This window comes from Nansenia antarctica, assembly GCF_963989245.1.
Source record: "Nansenia antarctica genome assembly, chromosome: 8".
NCBI classification, from domain to species: Eukaryota; Metazoa; Chordata; class Actinopteri; order Argentiniformes; family Microstomatidae; genus Nansenia; species Nansenia antarctica.
The window spans coordinates 40,344,375-40,368,179 of NC_137678.1; the positions used below are offsets into that span (position 1 = coordinate 40,344,375).

Below are 23,805 nucleotides of genomic sequence, written 5' to 3' on the forward strand. Positions count from 1 at the left end.
ATAAAGGGTTTACGATGTTGCGGTATAAATGATTGAATCCGTTAAGGCTTCTCTACTCGTGGCATTGGAGATCTAGACAGTGCAGTCCCGTTCTCCTCAGCTACTTTCTGCTCCTTGGAATTACTCATCTCTCATACGCACGCATTACGCACGCTAATTCAAAGCGCATCGAGATATAGTCGCAACCTTTTATTTTTTTGTTTCTACTGTTTAGTCCAAGAAGATGTTACCTTTTTTACGCACTGGCTGACCGGCCACCTACGAGATTTTGAGATGAGCAGCTCGTTTTCAGCATGTCTTTTTTAGGGATTACACGCGGAGAGAGGCGCTTTGTCGGAGGACGACCTAGCTGGTGAAAATTACTTCGTATTTTTGTTCACGGAAGCTCTGTTCAATGGCTTCGAATCCAAGGTTGACAAAACGCAAGGATGCCAATTCCTGGCCGAGGATGTCTTCAACTTTATGGGGTGTGATTCTGTTGACCAGCCTGCTAATTATCTACTGCGGTAAGTCTTCGATTCGTTTTAGCCCAGACACTATATTATTATTGGCTCACATGGGGAAAATTCTGCGTTGAGGGCGACCGTGTCACTGTGTTGCTTTGACATCAAAATTATGCGACAGCATATCGGAAATCACTTAACCCTATTGGTTTTCTCACTCTGACAAACTGTCATCTTGCTAAATTATTGGAAAACTGTTTTGTAAAAAAAACTCAGACGCGCACAAACACACACACACACACACACACACACACACACACACACACACACACACACACACACACACGCACACACGCACACACACACACACACACACACACACACACACACACACACACACACACACACACACACACACACACACACACACTCACCCCATCTCCAGCAACACCAACCAGAATTTATGAACAATGAAAAGTCTTCTGTATTTTGCACCCCTTCCATATCTAAGTTATACATCCTAATTATTATTAATTTATCTGAATATATTGTTCGATGTCTGTAGCAAGAGCTTACCATCATCATCCTCTATTTTACAAACCTTGACAGATCATGTACAAACTGAGCAGGCAGCCAATTTATCATATGCATAAAGCTATTACAGATATCATTCATAACCTTCAAATAAACACTACCTATACCCCCCCCCCCTCTCTCTCTCACACACACTCACACACGCACACACACACACACACACACACACACACACACACACAAACACACACACACACACACACACACACACACACACACACACACAGACACACACACACACACACACACACACACACACACACACACACACAGACAGACACACATGTCATCGTCATCAACCACCATCTCCTCCACCACCATCAGAATGTATGAACAGTGTTTTGTTTTCAGTGTGTTTTGCACCCCTGCAGTATCTATTTTTATACAATGTAATTATTATTAAGGGCTCACCATCATCTACCACACACACACACACACACACAAACACACACACACACACACACACACACACACACACACACACACACACACACACTTCCCCCTTGAGCACACTACATTAGAGAGTAGGCCTACGCTCACGTGGGAATATGTGAAATTAGTCGCATTGGTTGCCTGGTTAGAAATCACCATCACCATTATCCACACACTAACAGGACTGTCAGCCATCTTTCCGTTTGTACAATCAATCTGTTTCTATAACGAATCAAGCAATGAATATGATTTCTATTTCTGACTCATTTTCACTATTACTTCATTTGACACTTTATTTTTCCAAACATGTGCGTATGCACCTGAAGAATACAGACTTCAGGTGAACAATAAAAATCCCGTTAATAAGATTGGCGTTTGACCATGTAAAGCATGATGCCTGACTCAATGTAGCAACACTGCTATCCCCCCAGGAAATGTGCTGTCACCCTCCCTGAGTCTCCCCAGGGAGAGATCCAGCTGGCACAGAGGGTTATGTGTGAAAATGGAAGCTATGTGCATTAACCATGATAAGCCCATTAACAGCTAAGCTATTTCATTAGCCGTTAAGCTAATGACTAATATAATCATTCCGTTGTCTAGGGGCACATTTACTATGTTGGATAATAAAAATGTAAACGTAAAAAACGTTAAAAAAAGGTTCCTGCTCCAAATCTTTCTCTAGAATTGGCTCAGCTTCGGTGATACACATAGACCCGAGCAGAGGGGATTGAATCAGTTTTTAGTTTTCGCTTATTGTATCTTGGTAAATGAACAGAAGGTGTGTTTTGATCACATACACCGGGGCCTGTTTAATCACTGGTGCGGCGTCTCTGAGATCTTCCTCTCCAGACCTGATTGATCCCCGGCTTGTGTCCAATCAATGGCCAGGCTCGGGTGTTTGCTCTGGTCAGCAGTCAGAGAACCACGAAGATGAAGAAAGAGCATCTGGCTTATTTGATTTTCACCTCTCCTGTCCCTGAACCCCTGTGGCGGTCTCTCACTCTCCTTTGTCCTGGCCCTTTTTTTCTTCTCTCCGAGTTTTTTTTCTTCAGACGCTCTGTATTCACAAGCTTTGGTTTGTTTAGTTTTACCACAGAGAATAGAACAGTTTACCCTTGCGTTGGCCTGTCTCTCTTGTCCTCTCTGGGAACTGGGTGTTAGATTAGATTAGGCTTTTGTATGTTTGGGTTTTACCCTTGTCTCTTTTGTACCTCCCCCTGTTCCTTTCTGTTCCAGACTTTGTCAGTTTCTCTCAATCTCTTGTCTCCTCTGTCCCGGTCTGTCCTTTTGTTCTGTCCTCCCTCCCTCCTGTCTCTTATGTCCAGCCCATAATGGATCGTGGGACTGTGGCATGACCCAGTTGTTATCTGGGAGACTGGTCTCAGGCTTGACTGGCTGACCAACGGACGTCCTTCTCCTCCGTGACTCTGAGTGTGAGCTGATGCACTGACAGAACCTGGGGGTCGCTAAAGGAAGATCCAGGCTTATTTTGATACGTCTCGCGAGATTTACCAAAATAAGCCTAGATTCTTCTCTAGCAACGTTGATGGAATACCCCCTGGCCTGATGATGATGATGATGATGATGATGATGATCTATGTTTGCTATGTTGATACACACCCTTGTACCATGCCTTCAACTGTTCAAATGTATTTTTCAGTGCCCCACCAAGTTACAGGGGAGAAATTGGAGAACTGTGATTATAGCTGTGGCTCATATGGAGGCTGTCTCTTAATATTAGCATCTGACTGTACAATTTGCCATCCTCACTGAGAGGCCCCTGCAGAGAAAGGGAGAGAGACAGAGAGAGAGAGGAGAGATTGCACTTGAGTGTAATTCGGCTATTCAGCTGACGACTGGTTATATTTTTTGGGTAGATGTTCTGATTAGGTTAGAGTGTTGCAATAGCCACTGATTATGTTTATTGTTAAGCGGATTACAGGGAAAGATCTGGAAAAGAGAGAGAGAGAGAGAGAGAGTTAGTGAGTTTTATTCTGGGCACTAGCTCCCTCCTCTGGATGCTACTTGACATGCATTTGTTTTCTGGTGATAATGCTCATCCATCGGCTACGCTTGTTAGCTTTGAAGCATGAATGACGAGGCCACGGAGGTAGCGGTTGGTTCATCATGCAATATGTGTTACATGGGAGGCTGGTGGAGGTAAAAAATCGGAGGACGAGCTCATTGTAATGGAAGTAATAAAATGACCAATGGTATCAAACATGTCACGTCATGCATTCAATGAGCCTGTACTCCAATTTCTACTCCCACAAGCCTCCCCTGGTTTGCAAGCCTTATGGATATACAAAGCAGCTGCAAGTCATTATCAACCTAAAGGCTGGTACAGTACAGATGCTGTTGCTGGTTGCTGGTATTACTTGTGTAATAACTTGTACTACATTGGAAAAATGTAAAAAAAGGGATTTTCTACAAGCCATTGTTTGCTCTTATAAGACATCCCTGCCTGGTTGAGAGATAGAAAAAGAGAGGGAGAGAGATGGGAGGGGAGAGAGAGAGGGGGGTGGGGAGAGAGAGGGTGAGAGTGAGAGAGATAGAGAGATAGAGAGAGAGGGGGAGAGAGAGAGAGATGGAAGGGAGGGAGGGGGTGTTGAGGGAGAGATAGCACAGCCTGTCCCATCTCCTCTGCTGAACCAGCCTCAGGGTCAATTACAGGAGAGCAGCTGAATCATACCTGCTCCTAATGTAATCCCAGTCACATCCACCCAGCACACCATCACTGCACAGGGCCACCACCCACCCAACACACCTTCACTGCCCCCGGCCACATCCACCCAGCACACCTTCACTGCACAGGGCCACCACCCACCCAACACACCTTCACTGCACCCAGCCACATCCACCCAACACACCTTCACTGCACAGGGCCACATCCACCACCCACCCAACACACCTTCACTGCACACGATCACATCCACCCAACACACCTTCACTGCACACGACCACATCCACCACCCACCCAACACACCTTCACTGCACAGGGCCACCACCCACCCAACATACCTTCACTGCACACGACCACATCCACCCAACACACCTTCACTGCACACGACCACATCCACCACCCACCCAACACACCTTCACTGCACACGACCACATCCACCACCCACCCAACACACCTTCACTGCACAGGGCCACCACCCACCCAACACATCTTCACTGCACACGACCACATCCACGCAACACACCATCACTACACCCGGCCACATCCACCCAACACACCTTCAGTGCACCTGGCCACATCCACCACCCACCCAACACACCTTCACTGCACACGGTCACATCTACCCAACACACCTTCACTGCACCCAGCCACATCCACCCAACACACCTTCATTGCACAGGGACACCACCCACCCAACACACCTTCACTGCACAGGGCCACATCCACCACCCACCCAACACACCTTCACTGCACACGACCACATCCACCCAACACACCATCACTGCACTCGGCCTCATCCACCCAAAACACCTTCACTGCACCCGGCCACATCCACCCAAAACACAGGGCCACTAGCTAATCACAGCATAGTCCGAAACAATCCCTCACACACCCACGCACACACGCACACACACACACACACACACACAAACACACATGACTGCCACCACATACCCAGTGCATCCCAGCACCAGCTGCGCTTTCTCCGCCCCACACACACACACACACACACACACACACACACACATCCACTGGAAACGTGCCAGCACCCCACTGTCTCAGAATCAGAGTCGTCTGATGTTTCTCCGTTAGTTTAGGAGTCTCTGTCCTCCAGCTGAATCAATAGAGAACTGGTCTGACTGGGAGGGAGGATGCCTGAGGGCCAGTCACTGGGACAGCCCAGTATGATGTCGTCTGATCATCAAAAGCACCTAATACCTCGCCCGAGGAGCCCAGGACAGAACACACTTCTGTGTTTTTTGTTTTAATCTTCTGTGGGTTTAATCCTCTTTGGGTGTTAATCTCCATCTCTGACATGGAAAACAAACTTCTTTACAGACGCCTTTATCCAAAGTGACTTACAACAAATAAATGTTTCTAAGTAAGCGAATCATTTATCCATCAGTCATAGCAAGAAAAGTAATCTATGCTGGGGCCAGGGGCCATTGGCAGTTCTGATGCTAGAAGAAGGATTTTATTTAATTTATTTGTTACCTGAAAATGCTTGTATTTGTGCTGGAGGTGAACACGCACATATGTGACACATTCTAGTCTTTTGGTCCGCATATCGGACAATCAAAATGTTCAGACTTTTCTTTTGAAACACGGAACTACGTTTCAACGTTGTGGAGAATCACAACACAAACTTGCGCAATGGATCCGGTGAGTAATCCCCACTGGTACCTAGTTAACTATAACACTACTTTACATTGTTACCTAGTTAACTAGAACACTACTTTACAATGTTAGCAGGCTCACAAAACAAGCTGTGTTAGTTGACTAGCGATATGTTTTCAATTTTTTAAAAAGAAAATTCTGATCATTCCATCAGATCGGTATGCGGACCAAAGCATTAGAACGTGACACATACATGTATATGTATATTTTGTCCTATTTCCAGAGTATAGACTGGAGGCTGCTATCTCTGCATCCAAGGGTGACCATTCAAATTCACAACCCATGAACCAGTTGAGTTTCCACCAAGAAGGTGTCAGGAATGGACCTCACGAAAATGGGTCTACAGGCCGCATGAAAATTTGATGAGCTTGGAGGCCTTACACAATTTTTACGACCATGGATGTCATCTCTGATGGGGGAAAAGTTCCCAGACTCACTGCGTGATGTGTGTATCACAGATGGGCCGGCGAGCGCTGGCAGAAGATTAAGGACTTTGTGACTTATAAAATATTGATAAATGATTTTGTTCGGCATGCATGAACATCCGTCAGATACAGGCTGGCAGCAGAGTGAAGCTTTTCTCTCTGTGGTGTAAATGATCACATCCCTGTCATCCATACGGGGTTATTAACTGATTAACACGGAAGTGGTTTGTCTTTTATATGGCACAGGTGGCTGAAATGCACATGACATACATGTAGATTGGTCCGTTTTAGTTTTCTATAAATACAGTGAGACAGTGAGGCAGTGAGGCAGCGGATTATGCAGTATGGAAACTAACCTAGGTTGGCCCTCGCCTGATAAAACAACTTTTGAGTCATTTAACCATTATTTATCCAGGTTAATCTCATTGACTCGCTTTTTCAAGAGGGATCTGATCCAAAATGAACTGTCGCTCGCACCAGATGGTGGAAACAAAATAAGAGAGCAATATGAAGGAGATGGATAGTGAGGCTTGTAATTGAATGAGATGCCTGCATTTCTCCGGGTGTTGTTGTGAGATGAAGCCCCTAGGCATTAGCTCGGGGGGCTAAGGCAACACGTCCCCAACCACCTTTGCTGCAGCAGCCGAGCTCAAAGTCAAACGACGTGACTGAGGCACGACACAGCGTTGCATGCTGCTCTCTGTGGAAACGGCAAATCAATGACGATTGCCTTTTCAATCTGCAACTCCGACACCTCACAAACGGACGGCCTGAGAAAACAGCAGACATGCCGTTCAATTACAGCCCTCAGTATCCATCGCCTCTGTATTACCATCTTATTTGTTTCCACCATCTGTTACGACAATTAATTTTGGAGGCACCCTGGAGGATAGCTTGATGAAAGAAACCTGCAAGACCATCCATCTATGTCATGGCTGCGTGAACAGAAGACCACAACAATCACTTCTCGAAGAGAGGAGGGTGTTGATAGAGGTGAGAGTGCAGGTGTTTTGTTAGTTTTTGTTTCTTCTTTTTTGGTGGGGGGGGGGAAACAAAAAACTGTTTGTCTCTATAAAGTAGGAGAGAGGGAAGGAGATTGAGGGTGGGAGAGAGAGAGAGAGAAAGAAAGACACACAGGACAATGAGACAAAAGCAGGTGGATGAAATTGCTCCATCCACCAATCGGCAGTCAGGGGAATCAAGTCGGCTAATACGATGAAAGAGTCAGCCAGAGTCTAGCGGCAGAATCGGAGACTTCAGAAGTAGAAACAAATATTACATTAGAAGAGACAAGCCCATTTGTCATTGGGTGTGAGAGGTAGTTATGCAGCAATATAGGGGGGCGCTGCCTACTTGATACATGTTAGTGTGGGGAGGTAATGGTGTCCAAGTCAAATCCGTTCAATCAATTGTCTCTTGTCCTACAATGACTCCCACGCACACTTAACGCCATAACAGACCACCCCCGGAAGGTTCTACCGCTCCAGAACGTCTACCAGCCAACAGCTCAAGGACACGCTGACAGGGCTGGGCAGCTTTGATGTTGGTAGGGGCCGAATAAAGTGTGCTCTCACTTTGATGGGGCCGCAATGTGCACACGTGCACACACACACATATGCACGCACAAACGCACGCACACACACACCACACACTCACACACACACACACACACACACACACACACACACACACACACACACACACACACACACAGTTAACTCATTTATGCATTTATACTATCTCTCATAAGCAATTGTATATAACATTTTATATAATACAATTGTATATAAAAAACTTAAAATAATCTCACAATACAATTGTGTTAATTGTGATAATTGAATAAAGGTTCTTGAGCATAAGTATCTTTTTCAAGGGAGCCAGTGCAACCTTGTCTATTTCAAATTTATCAGAAAAATCACAGTGACATTATTGTATTCTTATTATTTATGTATTGCATAAGAGAGAATAAACTATTGTATTTGATGCAAGCAACACTACTGGATAAGACTTTAATGAAAGTCAAATCTGATAGGTCAGCTTTAAATATCTTGTAAATAACAAATAACACTTTTTTTTTTAAATAAATTGACCGATGGGCCGCAAAAAAGGGTGGCTAGTTGCCAATCCCAGATCAATGACATAACTGCCTCTTGGCAGTAAGCTTTAAGGTGCATTACCTGGTTGCTAGTCTCAATTTGGACTCTATTACAAGGATTCAAGGTGACTCCATGTGGCATCACATACTAGAGGCAGGAACAACACTGCTCCTGAGAACACCTCTGCTATTGACAGATTCTCTGATCCACAGTGGGTGAACATCCCACTCTGCTATCATCGACGTCTCCTGCTGCGGTGTGACTTTGTGTGCTATTTATGTGCTGTTTCTGCTCCGAGTCGGTCATTTTTTGGTAATGCAGACCACGGTGTCGTGAGAAATTGGCATCTTAGAATCTAAGTGAAGTGCCTGCAACAAAGACATGGATTTGGTATCTTGACCTGGTTGTCTGATTACATTGAGTCGCTACTGTATGGAATTGAAATGAAGTCAGTGTTGAATGATGATGATCCCTGCTCTCTCTGGCTGGGTTGACAAGGTGATGGATGAGTCACCATGTACAGTAGAGAGAGAGAGAGAGAGAGAGAGAGAGAGAGAGAGAGAGAGAGAGAGAGAGAGAGAGAGAGAGAGAGAGAGAGAGAGAGAGAGAGAGAGAGAGAGAGAGAGAAAGAGAGAGGGAGATAGAACAACTGGAAAGAGGCAGAAAGAAAGAGGGGGCAAGACAACTAATACAAAGAGAAAGAGAGAGAGAGAGAGAGAGCGGGAGAGAAATACACAGAGAGACAGACGCCTTTAAGAGCTTTCTGTGAGAGACACAGCAGCCGGAAATGAACCCTGAAGGTACTCGTTCAGCCAGAGCAGTGTAATTCCAGCTGATACTTTCCTACATGTGAAACATGGCTTGCTTAAGCCTGTCTGGCAGCCTCTGGAAATGGAAGGGGGGTGTATCTCCTCTCCCCCTCTCCCTCTCATCCTCTCCCCCCCCCCCCCCCTCTTTCGGTACACCCCCCCCCCCCCCCCCTCATCCTCCCCTTTAGCACAGTGATAAAGTATTCCATTGTTACAGTGACAGTCGAAGCATGTGAGTTATAAGTAGGGCACTTCAGGGTTGAAATCCTCATTATCTCCCACAACAGGGCCCATGTGATGTATGTTCTGTTGCATGACTCAATGGGAGCAATTAATGCCAACGTCCACATGTTAATGATAAGCCTAGGATGCGCACTGACAGCTTTGCCTTTGTCACATAAGTTTGAGTATGACAGTTATAATCCAACGTGTCTCCCATAGCCTATATACCAGGTTTATGACGTGTAGCGTTTGCTTCCTGTTTCCCAAGGAGATTTAGAACACTGTCACATCTAAGGCAACATCGCAATAAAAACCAAATTCAATTTCTTGTCATTTTTTTTCGTGTTTATATTCCCTCTGCTGCACAATAAAATATTTAGTTGGAGGTGGTATGTGTACCGTAGGATGAATAACAATATGCTTGCCATAAACTCTAATGTTGAGGGAGGGCTATTTAACTTTTCTGGTTTTCATTACCATGGAGATCAATGGTATCAGGAGAAGATGTTTGCCTCTCCCAGATCCCAGATTGAATCTTTTGTTCCGTCAGTGAATGGTGTTACAATCTCAGAGAGTCACGTAAATGCAATTACTTCATTTGTCAATGTCCAGAGTGCGGGTCTCTCTACGAGTAGGCCTACAGATCGTCTTCCGAAAGAATGCCTCTGTATTTTTTACAATTCCATTCCCTATTCCTTCGTGGTCTCCAATATGACTTAATCACAGGAATAATTATTACAAAAGAAGAACATTTGTAATTTCATCTATTCCTTTATCTTGCAGAGATAGTTTGGAGGACATTAGAGGGACGTTGGTGAACATTAGATGGAAGAAAACCCAGCAGATATCTCGCCCCAAAAGAAATGCATTATTCATAGAACGACATCAATTAAAGGAATCACAACCCAAAAAATCATGTTGACCTTACAATTCATGAATATTAATGCGAGTGTTTTGACATCTGTTGTGATCCGCGTTGTTTTGCAAGGAGATCAGAATAAGGCTGTTATTCCCTTCTAATCCCAGCCTACACAGAGGACAGATGTCGGAGCGGTAATTAACAAATCCTTGGGCACTGTTGCAGAATATTTTAAGATTCCGCGTGGTGGGTCTGCGGGAACTTTGTAGCTACTGCAGTCATCCAAGGACCTGTTTAGTATGTAAAGTCATAACAACATGGAGAGCAACACAATAATGAATCCTCTGCAACAATACAGAGGAGATGAACGACCAGAAGAGGATATGAGAAATTCGAAGGATTTCGGAACTTCCGTCTTTTTTTGTCGCCTTGTGATTTCCATAAGGAGGTCACACCATCTCTCCCCACACGAGAAAAGAATGTAAAAGAAAAAAGAGAGATAGGGAGAAGAGGATGTACTGCACTGCCATGACAAAAGGATTTGAAGCCACAACCTTGAAAATGTGATATGGGTCCTGAGTGGGTGCATAGACTTATTTCAAAGCCTACATGTTGATCTATGCCCCACAGTTGGTGTACGATAATTGGGCCACACATTGTGAAAGCCTCAGTGAAGTGTTTGTGGGGCTATCTCGTAGGGGAGCATAACATCACTGGATATGCACTTAAGGACACACACACACACACACACACACTCTCTCTCTTTCACAAACACAGACACACTTTCACACACACTTTCACACACACACACACACACACACACACACACACACACACACACACACACTCTCTTTCACAAACACACACACACTTTCACACACACACACACACACACACACACACACACACACACACACACTCTCTCTCTTTCACAAACACACACACACACTTTCACACTTTCACACACACACACACACACACACACACACACACACACACACACACACACACACACACACACACACACACTTTCACACACTTTCACACACACTCACACACACACACACACACACTTTCACACACTTTCACACACACACTTTCACACACACACACACACACACACACACACACACACACACACACACTCTCTCTCTCTCGCCATCAGGAGCAGTAAGATACTGGGGAAGGGAGCCCCTAAGAAGATAACCGTGGAGCATTTCTCAGCATGGAGGTTCGGCTACTAATCTAATGCACACATTATTCAGACCCTGGCTGTATCTATTAAAGGAAAGCTCTGAGATTTATGGCCCAGGTTTAACTGTATGGTAAAATAGCGCATTAAGCAGATGATATCACAGTGTATGAAATTATTATGCACGCTTGCAGAAAAGTGGTGGAGGCCGGCTTAATTAAATGCAAGGTCCTGGTTATACATCACTAGCTCTCTCACACACAGGCCACTTAGCCAAACTGGGGGGTGGGGAGGGGAGATGCCTTTTTTCTAAAAGCCAAAGAGCTGTGCTGCTTTTCTTCAAACCATTTCTTTACAACAACAAAAAAAAATAGCACTGCCGAAATTATGCAAACATTTTTGCTTTGTGCTGGCATTTCAAAAGAGCCCAATTGGAACGCTAATGGCTTGTTTTGAGAGAGAAAGAGAGAGAGTGTGTGTGTGTGTGTGTGTGTGTGTGTGTGTGTGTGTGTGTGTGTGTGGGTGTGTGTGTGTGTGCATCACCCAACCGAGTGAAAGAGAGAAAGCAAAATATGATATTAGTCTATTTGTGCTCAGGCTGGCTGATGTAATGTATTGCTCACCTAGCAGCGATAGTGAGATGGTCTCGATTGTTACCTCAGGTATTTTTTTTCGACAGAGTTAAATATTTATTGGCTAACAGGGAGCCATGTTCTGTGTTGTAACCTCAGAGGAATGGTGAAGCCCTTTGTTTTGAGGACACCCTCCAAGTACAACCCGGCTAAACCTCTCTCCACTGTGCCATTAAAAAAAGCACACTGGTACCGGTCCATAAACCGGCAAGGTTCCCATACACAGGATATCATTCTTTAACAATGCACCGCAGTGCTAAAAGGAAACCCTGGAAGTCTTTCTCCGGGGCACGCAGCATTTATCCTCCATTTGCGAAAGACATATTTGAGCATTGCAGGGTTTAAATAAGCCATACATATAATTTTTTTTTCCTCAGAATAAGCACCCACCCTGGGATTATTCAAGCGGAATCGACTGCTCACACTGTTCAACCATTCCGGTCCTGTGGGCTCCCATGTCGCTTTATTGAACAGCCTGACTCTTGTAAAATGGGAACTGGGGAGATGGGGCCATGGTTGCTGCCGAAAATACATCGGCTCAAGGGTAAAGCAGACAAAAAAAAAAAAAAAAAAAGTTTTTTTTCTCCAGAAGGCTGAGGGAGCTGGGGAATGGGGTTTGGGGGGGGGGGGGGGGGGGGGCGAGGGGGCAAAATAAACACAACCCAATGCGAGACAATAAACACAAGCCATCACAGACTGAGCAAAAGTATTCTGCGGTTTCATTACGTTTAGGATTCGCCTTGTGACTTCTGTTGTGATTTTGTTTGGACACTGGCAGAGGTGGTGACAGCTTGGGCTGCGGTATGCCTTCGTATTGTATTGTTTGGTATGCCGTGTTCCTCTTTGTCCAGGCTTCTGTAGCAGAAACTGGCTGTAATCAAGTCAGGGATTTAATTTACAGTGTAAGCGAGCCAAGAACTCTTGTATTCCCTGAATGATGTAAATAACTTGCACTTTTGCCATGTTTGTGGGGGAAGTCATTCGGAGAACGTTCTCATTCTGTTACGTAACCCACATGACTGAGCTGGTGTGTGTGTGTGTGTGTGTGTGTGTGTGTGTGTGTGTGTGTGTGTGTGTGTGTGTGTGTGTATGTGGGTGCCTGCTTCCCTGTTCCGCTCAAAATTAGAACAATTATCTTGAGACCTGACCTTCGACAATATGTCCATAAACTTGTATTCATGCTTTCCAACAGTTAAGAGAGCACTCCCACCACACTAGCCTACAGCGCCTCTACAAAGAGACACATTCCAACACATATGCTACTGTATTCACTCACTACACTGACTTAGACTTACTCACGTATATCTCATCCAGTCCTGCAGGCGCTGCCTGGGTGGATTGAGAGAGTTTCAGAGCAGCCGGAGCAGGTCACGGTGATTGGGTGCTTACACAAAACATAATGGCTTTTAATTAAATTCCTGAAGTTTATAAAGCTATTTTAACCAGCTACATGAAGGTCAATCGGTGAGGAGAACTGCAATACAAAGAAAATACCCTTAAAGCTCCTGGTTTGTGGCTTTGGATCAGGGCCAGTTGGACTAAGAACACAGCTTTAGTCCAAATGTCTACCCTCATAGGATTCCATTAGAGAAGCTGTTACTGTATGGCCACTGGCTAGTCCGTTTCCTTTGGCAGTACAGATGTCCACGACTTAGACTCATCCTCTGTTCTTTCTCCTTCTCCTCTTCCTTTCTTTCTTCTTTTATTTCTCTCTCTCTCTCTGTGTGTGTCTGTCTGTGTCTCTCTTTTTACTCTCTCTCTCTCTCCTTCTCTTTCTCTTTCTCACACCTATGCTATACAGGCGCCATATAAACCACAGACATTTGAATGCCTTCCCTCGCCGAGACTCCTGGCACCAAACAACTCCAGACTAATGTGCCTAGTCATGCAGTTTAAATACCCTGCTGTAATTGCTGTCACAGAAATCACCTGCTGTCAAAGGCAGATTCTGATGTGATTTGAAAAGAGAGGAAATATGCACGCAGTCCAATTATTATCTTCCCTTTCATTTAAGCGGCCCTCCTTCTCTCTTTCCAGAAGGCTGTCTGTGAGACCATCGCTGACGTGCAGGAGCTGCGAGAGCCTGTACTTTATGGTTTTGCCTTGAGAACGTCCTTGTGTGCTATGCATAGCAATAATGGCAGACAGATATGAATTCTGGGCCGGATTTAGAATAAAAAGTATTTCCATTTGACCCCCGACAGTGACAGTAAAAATCGTATTAAGCTCAGTCTTCCAAAGGTGTATCAACTTTTTTTGGTGGGTGTTCATTTTTCTCCCCCGACTCTCTCCCTCTCTCACAGTTCTCTCAATTAGAGAGACTAAGATGTATTTCAGAAGTTATACTACTGTGTGATAATGTGACCTTATTAACTTTCTGAAATGAATCAGATCTCCTGGCGCACAATTGTTTCATATTGGTTTCATATGAAAAAACATATAACAATGTCACTGAGAGTTCCATTTATTCCATTCAATTGAGCATTTGTGGTATTAAGAGTGTTCAATTAAATGTAAATCATTGTAAATCAATTACAATGGTTAAATCACATAACACAGTATATAAAAAGTAATAGCAAAGAAATAGCAAATGAATTCCGACTATAACACTATACAAGTAGCCTACAAAACAAGCACAATTATTTTTGAATATGCACAATTCTTGAATATACTAAATACTGACACTTGAATACAGGCTTGTTAAGTATGCCCATCTCCAGCAGATACAACCTCCAGAGAGCCATTTTGAAGGTCAGCAAGACATGTTTTTCTGACCAAATAACCATAATAATAAATAATAACAACTTTTTTACACACACACGCACACAATTTAAACACTTCCCTAAAGGTTATTTTGGCGAAGAAAAAATAATTTACTCTGAAGCACTTAAGAGAGGAAATTGTATAATAAACCACAATGCATCTAGATACTAAGGAGCACTCAACCTTGATTGATCGAAATGTCATAGAAATGTCAAACAGCTTACTTTGTCCAGGACTTTGGATCAGGGGTTAGAGTGATGGACAAAGAGGCTCATTTCATTTTGTAGCATTCTGACCAACATTCTGGTCCTCTTTCCTCCAGTCATCATCTACAGCATCTCTGTGTCATCTGGAGCCTGCAGCCATGTTCCTATACAGCTTGAGTCAGTGGTTAAGTGTTAAGCGTCAATGCCATTTTCTAATTCAGGTTATATGTTCTGTTTTTCTTACATTTGGCTTACATCACAAACTTCACAGATCGTGTTAGAAATTGTAATTGTATTTATTAATATGACTAATAGAAAGGCGATCTAAATGATGATTTACAGCTAGTGTTGATAGTACAGCTCCAGATCGACTGGCATTGTGAAATCTCGAGAGTTTTTGTTTTCTCCCTGTCCACTCGATATCCATTGAGAGCACTGTAGCGGGTCTGGGGTTGAGAGGGTCTTTTGTTGGCTGAGAAGAGACATTAGCTCAAACTCCTGCTCAGAGCGCAGATTTTCAAGTGGCAAGCATTGCAAATATAATAGGACAGTGCTCTATTTACCCTTGCGCTGTTCCGCCACTGCCGACTAGACAGAACATCATTTAACGGCCATTTCCCATATGTGACTCTCCGCTTTTGAGCAATAGAATTGCCTCAAATGTACAGTATGTTCATGGTGCAATGGTGAGAATTGAACACAGGAGGACTGTGGTGCTGCTCTTTCGGGTCTCCTCCGAGTCTCTTGAGTCATGCAGCTCCAAGTCCAAGATCAGTCACGGGTCACTGATGCTCAAGTTGAACTCGAGTGTCAAGTCTTTTTTTCTTTTTTTTTTCCGCCAAAGCACAAGTCGCAAGTTGCAAAATACCAGACTCGGGGTCTGCATCTCTGGTTCAGATCAATACGACTGCTTCTGCTAAAACCATCAAAACCACCGTCTCATCATCTGGTCTGTGGTTGGATCCGTACCCAGCTTAACAGAGGGATAAGTCAAAGGCGACTGCTCACATCTCAGTAGTCAGTCTCAGCCTTTTCCAGAGGCTTTAGGCCCAAAACCCTCAGTCATTAGCCCCCTCACAGTGATGAGCCTGGGGGTTAGCTGGGGGATGGCTGGGGGTTTGGCTGGAGGTTGGCACAGTGGCCCCTGCAGGTCTTTGAAGTAGCAGGCTCCTAGCCCCCCTGTGATCACTTGGCCCATGTTCCCTCTGCTCACACACCTCTGATCCACCCGGCCAGAATGCTGCAGTCCTCCTGTCCCGGCACAGATAAAGGCCAGGCAGAGACCTCCCATGATCCTCCTGGCCTTGTGTTGATAAAAGGAGCAGGCCTGGATGTCCCAGCATGCAGTGGGGCGAGGGCCCAGAAAAGAGGATGAGGCTGAGAGGGAGACAGTCATCATCATGTACCCTGGCCAAAACAGGACACAGTCCCAATGGTGACCTCCATGTGTTACCCTGACATTGTCGAAGTGTCATAACATGCGCACGAGCACATGCACATGCACATGCGCGCACGTACACACACACGTACACACACACATACACACACACACACGCACACGCACAAACTTCACAAATAGACTAGGAGGATTGATTACTCTGTCTCTGAGTCCAGAGAGAGAAAAAGAGAAAGAGAGAGAGAGAGAGAGGAGAGTGTGTGAGAGAAACCGATAGAGGGAGACTGATCGAGAGAGAGATGGAGGACAGAGAGAGAGAGAGAGAGAGAGAGAGGCTCTTATCAAAAACCTTCAACTCAATCCCAAGCTGTCTCAGGAACTTCATCAAAGTCACTCTCTCACCCCTCTTGTGATTGTGATCTGTTCCATCACCTCACCTCTGTCGGCTGGCCAGGCAGCAAGAGCCATATTGCAAAAGTTGTCTCTCATTGATTACCTCTCCTCAGGGTCACATGTCGGCTTTATTCTCTCCCTCTTTCTCCCTCTCTCTCTCTCTCTATGTCACTGCGGAGGCTGTGCGCAAGCCTCAGGTGTAGGTGGGAGAAAGAGAGAGAGAGACAAAGAGAGAGAGAGAGAGAGAGAGAGAGAGAGAGAGAGAGAGAGAGAGAGAGAGAGAGAGAGAGACATCTTCGGCCCACATCCTCCTCCCCCTGGCTGGAGAGCAGCTCTCAGGTTTATTGGGAAGCGTCTGTCAGCTGGTTGAAGGGCCTGTCATTATACCAACGTATTGGCAGCGGCATCACCAGAGTGTAGGATTAGGAGGAGTGTAGGATTAGTTAGGAGTGGTCTCCGCTCCTCTCCTATCTCCTCCCCCTCTTCCTCCTCTCCTCCCCCTCTCTCTCCTCCTCTTCCTCCCCTCCCCTCCCCTCCTTCTCCCTCTCTCTAATTGCTGATGGATGGTCGGTCACACGTCAGCGGCTCAGCCTGTGTCGTCAGATGATTGAGGAGGGAATAAACCCCCGGAGCAGACGGGAAGGGGGGGGGGGGGGGTCGATCGGGGTGAGGGTGGGGGATGGGGACACGGGTGGGGGGGTAACTATAACTTCTCCCTGAGGAGCAAACAGCACGTAGCGTTTTGAGACTTCGCTAGCAGATGTTTACATTCGGGTTCATTAAGGAAGTAGGGAGGGTGTACACTCTTCGATGATGCTAGTTATCCACCCTCAGGGTACGCCTCAGGCATACAGACATTAGGTCTACATTCGTTCCTCTGGGTCATAAAGGGAGAGGAAATTATGTAATCCATTCCTCGGGGCCGTTAAAGCAGAGGAAGGGTTGTCATTCATTCCTCTTGGCCATAAACTGGCCCGGGAAAGGAAGAGGAAGAGGAGGAAACTCCACCATGTGTTTCGGCTGCGAGCCTGCCAGTGTTGTTGCTACCATACAGTAGCATGGGGATTCATTGGCTGTTGAGGGTTGCTCCCCCCCCCCCCCTCTCCAAACCCCCTCCCCCAAGGGGCCGACTCGATATCTTTGCCTTTGCAGGTTCTATTCAACAGCAGTCTGTGTCGCTTTTATTCGTAAACCCAGGGGTTTCGTGTGCCGGGTGGAGGCGCTACAAGGCGTTATGAATACGTGACGTCTAGGGTGGCGGTGGGTGTATTGTCCAGCCCGCTATCGAAGAGGAGGAGTGGAGGAGGAGGCTGGCTTGACTTCCTGCCGCTCCTCAGATGAAAGGAGGGGGTGGCTGGGGCTGAGGCTGGCGGAGGCTGTCCAAGGCCCTTGCCAAGCACCCGTGTTCCCAGCGCAGATGGAGAGACCGCCTCGCCTCGCTTCGCAGCCGAGCACTTGCCAGACAACCGACCCACAGACCGGGGATGGTGTGTGTGTGTGTGTGTGTGTGTGTGTGTGTGTGTGTTTGTGTGTCTGTGTGCGTGTTTAGTGATGGTGGGAGTGTGAAAGGGGAGTGTGCGGAGGATGAATCTGCATACAAATGTCCCTCTGAAAAGGGAAATTCACACATCATCAGCATGTTTCCTTTCTTTCTTTTTTTTAATGCTTTTTTTAACGGTTTACCGCTCATAAATAAAACGAATCAATAAATACACTCAAATAAGCGAACGTTTGTGAGATGTGCATTTGTGGGCAGAAAATTGGCGGGGCCTCTGAATATGCAAATGCGATGTAGCTTCTCTGAAACATAAGCATTAGCAGCAACCCTCCAACCATATTAAGTCTGATTTAAATGCAAGCACATGACTGTTTTCGGAGCAGCTCTGGTCGTTTGATGATGTGGCTCCCCCTGGACATTTGTCTATTTATTTATTTCTGCTATATCCGCTTTCACTGGCTCTCTCACTCATTGGCTGGACCCAGACAGCTGCGCTTGGTGGCATTAGGCGCGAGTCTGGAGTCTGGATTGCATTACGGCACACCATGCACACTTTGACTTCTCGGAGTAAGGCCCCGATAGTAGGGAGCACCTATTGGTGCCCTTGGCAGGCAGCGATGGAGATGATTATCGCAGGGAAGTGATATAGCTGGCGTGGAGGGAACATAATGAATATGTTACAGGCCGCTTTCCCCGATCTGCCGTTGGGGGGGCGGAGTAGGCGACCTTGGAAGCCTTCCTGTTCTTGACTCTTTGTGCCTTGGTGAGAGCTTTGCGCTGTAAATCCTCCAGTGTGGTAATCTAGTCTCTCTCTCTCTTTCTCTCTCTCTCTCTCTCTCGCACTCTCTCACTCTCTCTCTCACACACACACACACACACACACACACACGCGCGGCAGGCATACCTCCAACGCTTTCTCTGTACGGATAATCACAGGGTATCAGGGTTTGGCAGGGAGATTGTTTGTGTGCCACTGGGGCCTCCAGGGAGGGGACACAGAGAGGAGGAAATAGAATCATCAAATCATAGAGGGGGAAACCAGTAGCCTGGTGTTTTCATGAATCACATATACTCTAGGGTTATATCAATCTTTAGATAGCAAGGATCAACAGGGGGCATCACTTGCCTACTTATTTGCAAGTTGCTGCTCCATAAAAGCCACTTGAGTTATAGGAACATATATTGCGTGTGGGCATGTGGGGGGGCATCGTCACACGCTCCGTAGAATATGAAAACGCGCTGCCTTTAGATCGCCATCTTTCCAATTATGGGATTCCGAGCCACATTCTCTCCCACTCTGAGCCAAGGTTAGATCCAGATGATCCTGGATGTAGTAGCTGCCAGCCTCTGTATCAGTCTGGGCCCGGCTGCTGGCTGCTCCCTCCCAGCCAAATGCTGACAAGCATAAGTCAAGGCCACACGTTTTTTTTTTTTTTATGCTGTAATTGAAACTGAGCAAAGAGAAGAGGATATGAATCCAATAGGAGCTGTCAATCATCACGGCGGTGGTGCTAGTTACCGAGAAGGCGACATTGCATTTTCTGGGATGTCGCTGGGATATGATCATGCCTGTGTGTTGTCAAGGTGACGGTACTAGTTACTGTTACTATTCCTACACCAGTCTCAGAATAGTAAAGCGAAGAGTTAACAGAAGGTGTCTCGCTTCCCGGTAAAGCGTTGACAGGTCTAAGTCAAGGCCGGCACATTTTTTATGGCGTAATTGAAAACTGAGCAAAGAGAAGGAGATATGAATCCAATACCAGCTGTCAATCATCAAGGCGGTGATGACAGTTACTGACAGGCGGCATGCTTTTATTTTGTGTTTTTTCTCCCGTCTGAACGTTGCAGTGAAATTGCAAATCAACAGCATGTTATTCAAACCAGGAAACCAAGCACAGCCTTTTTTCCCCCCCAGCGGGAGCGCTGCTCGTGTTGCCCTCCTCTCCTCCTGAAAGTGAAACTATTTACTTCTTTTCTCCATTTGTCTGATAATCAAATGTTTTTTTTTCAATTCTCTTATTTCGCTCCTTGAGGCATCTGGGGAGGGGTGACTGGAGGTGAGAGCAATCTTAGGGTGACTGGTATCTTCCCGTACTGCCTGTCAGCCCTCTGGTGCCAAATATTTTCATTATCTGTTTTTTTTTCTTCTTCTCCTTCTCAATAGACTGTCGCCCGTGCAGACGGTAGTCTTTGTGTCTCCAAAGTATTGCCTCCTTCGTAGCTCTTGACCCTTGTATCCAGATAGGGAGCACATTCAACACATGCATAATGTATCGGTATATATAAACGAGGTATTTGTTGGCTCTCGGTGGCTACTTTATCATGCCTTAGAGCTTACCGTCTGCATCGCACGTTGAAGTACGTCAAGTCCATCCCACCAGGTTGCGCCAGAACGACGCAACGCAACATAACGCAATGGCCCTGTGTGCACCCAGCGTTACACTGCACAATTATGTGTTTGCGGTAACCCTAGTCTTTCCTAAGGCGGGTCATTTGGGCTGTTTTGACTCACGTAGTGATGATACATCTTTATCTTAGCGGCAGGCAATGGGAGAGGACCGTGTTATCATCACCAACATCAGTAACTCCTACTGTTTTCTCTCTTTCGCTCTAATTTCCATATTGACATCTCCCTCCTCTCCCTCGTTTTTGACGTGAAAGCCTGCTGTGCTGACCTGGTCCCTCTCAAGACGTCTCCCTCTCTTCTACAAGCTGTAGTGCATCCTCGCCGAGATCCTTAAGTGTTTGTTTGGGAGATGGCGGTGTGGATAGATTTCCCCCCTTTAATCTCCTGCCTCAGGAGTTTCTCCAGTCTACAATTCTCCCAGATCCCTCAGTGTTAGAAGGGATCCATAATGTCCATGTTTAGTCACTGTGACAGGACTAGTTACTCTTACTATGACAATTACCGTAAAACTTGTTTAAGTAACCCATGCGTTTATTTGTTAACGGAGCGCACCCGGCGCGTATCGGAGACAGGCGGTTATTCTCTTACGCCGGCTGCTTTTGCCAAACTGCGGATTAAACCCCGCAATATGACAGAGCTGAATATACTGTATACCAAACCAAGAACAAATATCCACCAACATTATATCAACATTATTAGCCTACAATAAATCAGTCAAAACGAGATTAATCTTTGGTAGATATGGTAATGTATTATCCAAACGATCTGTCACTGTTGAATGAATACCAGTAATATCGCAACGGTCGCTCAGAATTAAAAGCCTGGCCTTAATCATATGCTAATATTAACAGAGAATGCATAGGCCCACAGTTATACAATGTATGTTGATCCGGCGTTTATTAGGGACAGACGTTTATTTGCTCCAATGTCATTAGTGGCCCGGCTATTATTCGAGGCAGGCCTGAGTTTATTCTAGACTCTTCGCTTATTGGAAGTGTTATGGTATTATTTACAGATGGTAAACAGACACATAAATGGTCAGTTAACAGGTTAAAGGGCGTGATCTGTTTGACTGAAGGAGGTGTATATTTTGGTGTACATTTAATACCTCACATTATGGTAATAACAGGCTATTTAGTTTCAAATGGATGTATGAATGGCATATATGCCTATGCCAAGGACAACATATCTGGAAAGCAGATGCACAGATACTGCAGGAAAAGCAAACTGGCGAAAGAATAAACTCTCATGCATTGTATTAAATAATGAATGCCATCCCCAGACTTGGAAAATGATTAAAGAATATTGCTTTGAAAAAACAAGATAAAAGGGTTGTGTTCAATATAGTATTCAGTATGTACCAAGTTCCTTCCAGTAGCCAATGGGCTGATTGCCTCAGGTTGTCTTCCAACCAGACCTTCTAGATACAAAGCCATTGATAGAGTATTATCTTTAAAGATCACAATGTATGTTTGTTTTTGTGTTTTTTTCTTTACAAAAATAATGAGAAAAATAATGAGGATTGCAAACAAAAACAAACTGGCAGATTGAGCAGTTGGAGGCGAGATGAAACAGCAGAGCGGGTTGATTATTCCGTTTGCATGCGGGGTGCCTAGTTGTTTCGCAGGTCGAGGTCAAGGAGGACTGTTGTGGCCATATGCGGCGGTCACACGGAGGAGCATATTGTTGTAACTCACCCGTTGGAGAGACATCCTCAGGGTGCTATTACCTATTTCCCCAAAGACAATGGCCACTCTTGTAAACTTTTATTCACCATTGACTTTCCATCGCAAAATTATAATTGGGTTCTAGGATTTTTATGTGGCCCCTTCAGCTGCTTCCAAGAAGCCTTCGGAGTGGGTGTTTTTGAAATACAATGTGAAGACATTACTATTGGTTAATCACTCTTGTCCATTCTGACTACTTTCTCATAATAAAATGTTTTACTGTCCCCTTCAGGATGGAAATCGTATTCAAATGTCCTTGATGCGGCACATATATCAAAAACAGCATTTGTTTTTGTCCCAGTGCAATCAGGTCTTTACAGGCAACTCGTGTGGTATAGTTAATGAGGTGTCTACATGGTAAAACTTTGAAAAGCTGATGCTGAATCACACGATGATTCACACTGACATGGCACTTAAGCTCGTGACAAATGGGATCAACACAGGTGAGGACTAGCTTATACTGAAGAGACATGATGGAAACACTGGTTAGAGGGGGGGGGGGAATAGAGAGGGGTGTGACAGATTGGGGTAAAAATAGTGTGCTTGTGTGTTGTTTTCCTCTGATTAAATGGAATGTAGAGGGTGAGTCTCTTCAACACTGTTGGTTCCGGCTGGTTCTGTTCAACAGTATGTGGTTTAGCCGACTTGGATCAAATTACATGTAACATACTAATGTCAATATAACATGACAGTATATGGCTGCTGTATGTTCAATTTTGGCAAAAAGCTATCCACTCTGGTCGAGATGAAAGTCTCCATCGTCGACAGCAGAGAGAGACACCAATTCAGAACATTGTTGAGAGCTGTCCAATTGATCTCTCAGCCGAGTGCACATCTAGGATTGAAACAGTGGAGTGCCTTTTTCTATTGTGTCTGTCTGGCAAAAAACTGCAATGATAAAAAAGAAAATTAAAAACAAAATTCAAACCCTGGAGTATATGTTATAATGGAGACTTTGGCTTCTGTGCAACTCTCGACGAACCCTTTGAAATAGATTGTTGGGCAAAAAAATGCCTCAGAAACCATAAGAGAACAGCACACAATACTTTTAATTTCTGGGCTAAATTCAAGTCTTATTCCAATATCAATAAATCATACGCCTGCATAGTATATAGCAATGCTTTCTGCAGTTGACGCCACCAAGCAGAACGCAGATATAATTATATATATCACACTCTTCTTGAATTCCGATTAAGCCATATTTCAAACTTATCGTCCATGCTAAAAATAATATAAAATAGAATGAATATAAAAAATGGAGGCTGTTAGTCATAGCTTTTATTGGCATGGATTCTATTTGGCTCTAACCGACGACCTGAACAGAGGACAAAGCTAGTAACGCCTCCCTTGG

The 23,805-nt window shown here is 45.1% G+C and overlaps 1 protein-coding gene across 1 annotated transcript in view; it reads left to right on the forward strand.

Moving 5' to 3' along the window:
* Window positions 1-394: 394 nt before the first annotated feature.
* The window catches only part of tafa5a (TAFA chemokine like family member 5a), a gene marked incomplete at both ends in the record, with an annotated part of 84,462 nt that continues 61,051 nt past the window's right edge, over window positions 395-23,805 (forward strand). Inside the window, one exon of the mRNA XM_080537526.1 lies at window positions 395-506. Coding sequence (XP_080393652.1) covers window positions 395-506 — 112 coding nt within the window. The remainder of the gene's footprint in view (window positions 507-23,805) is intronic.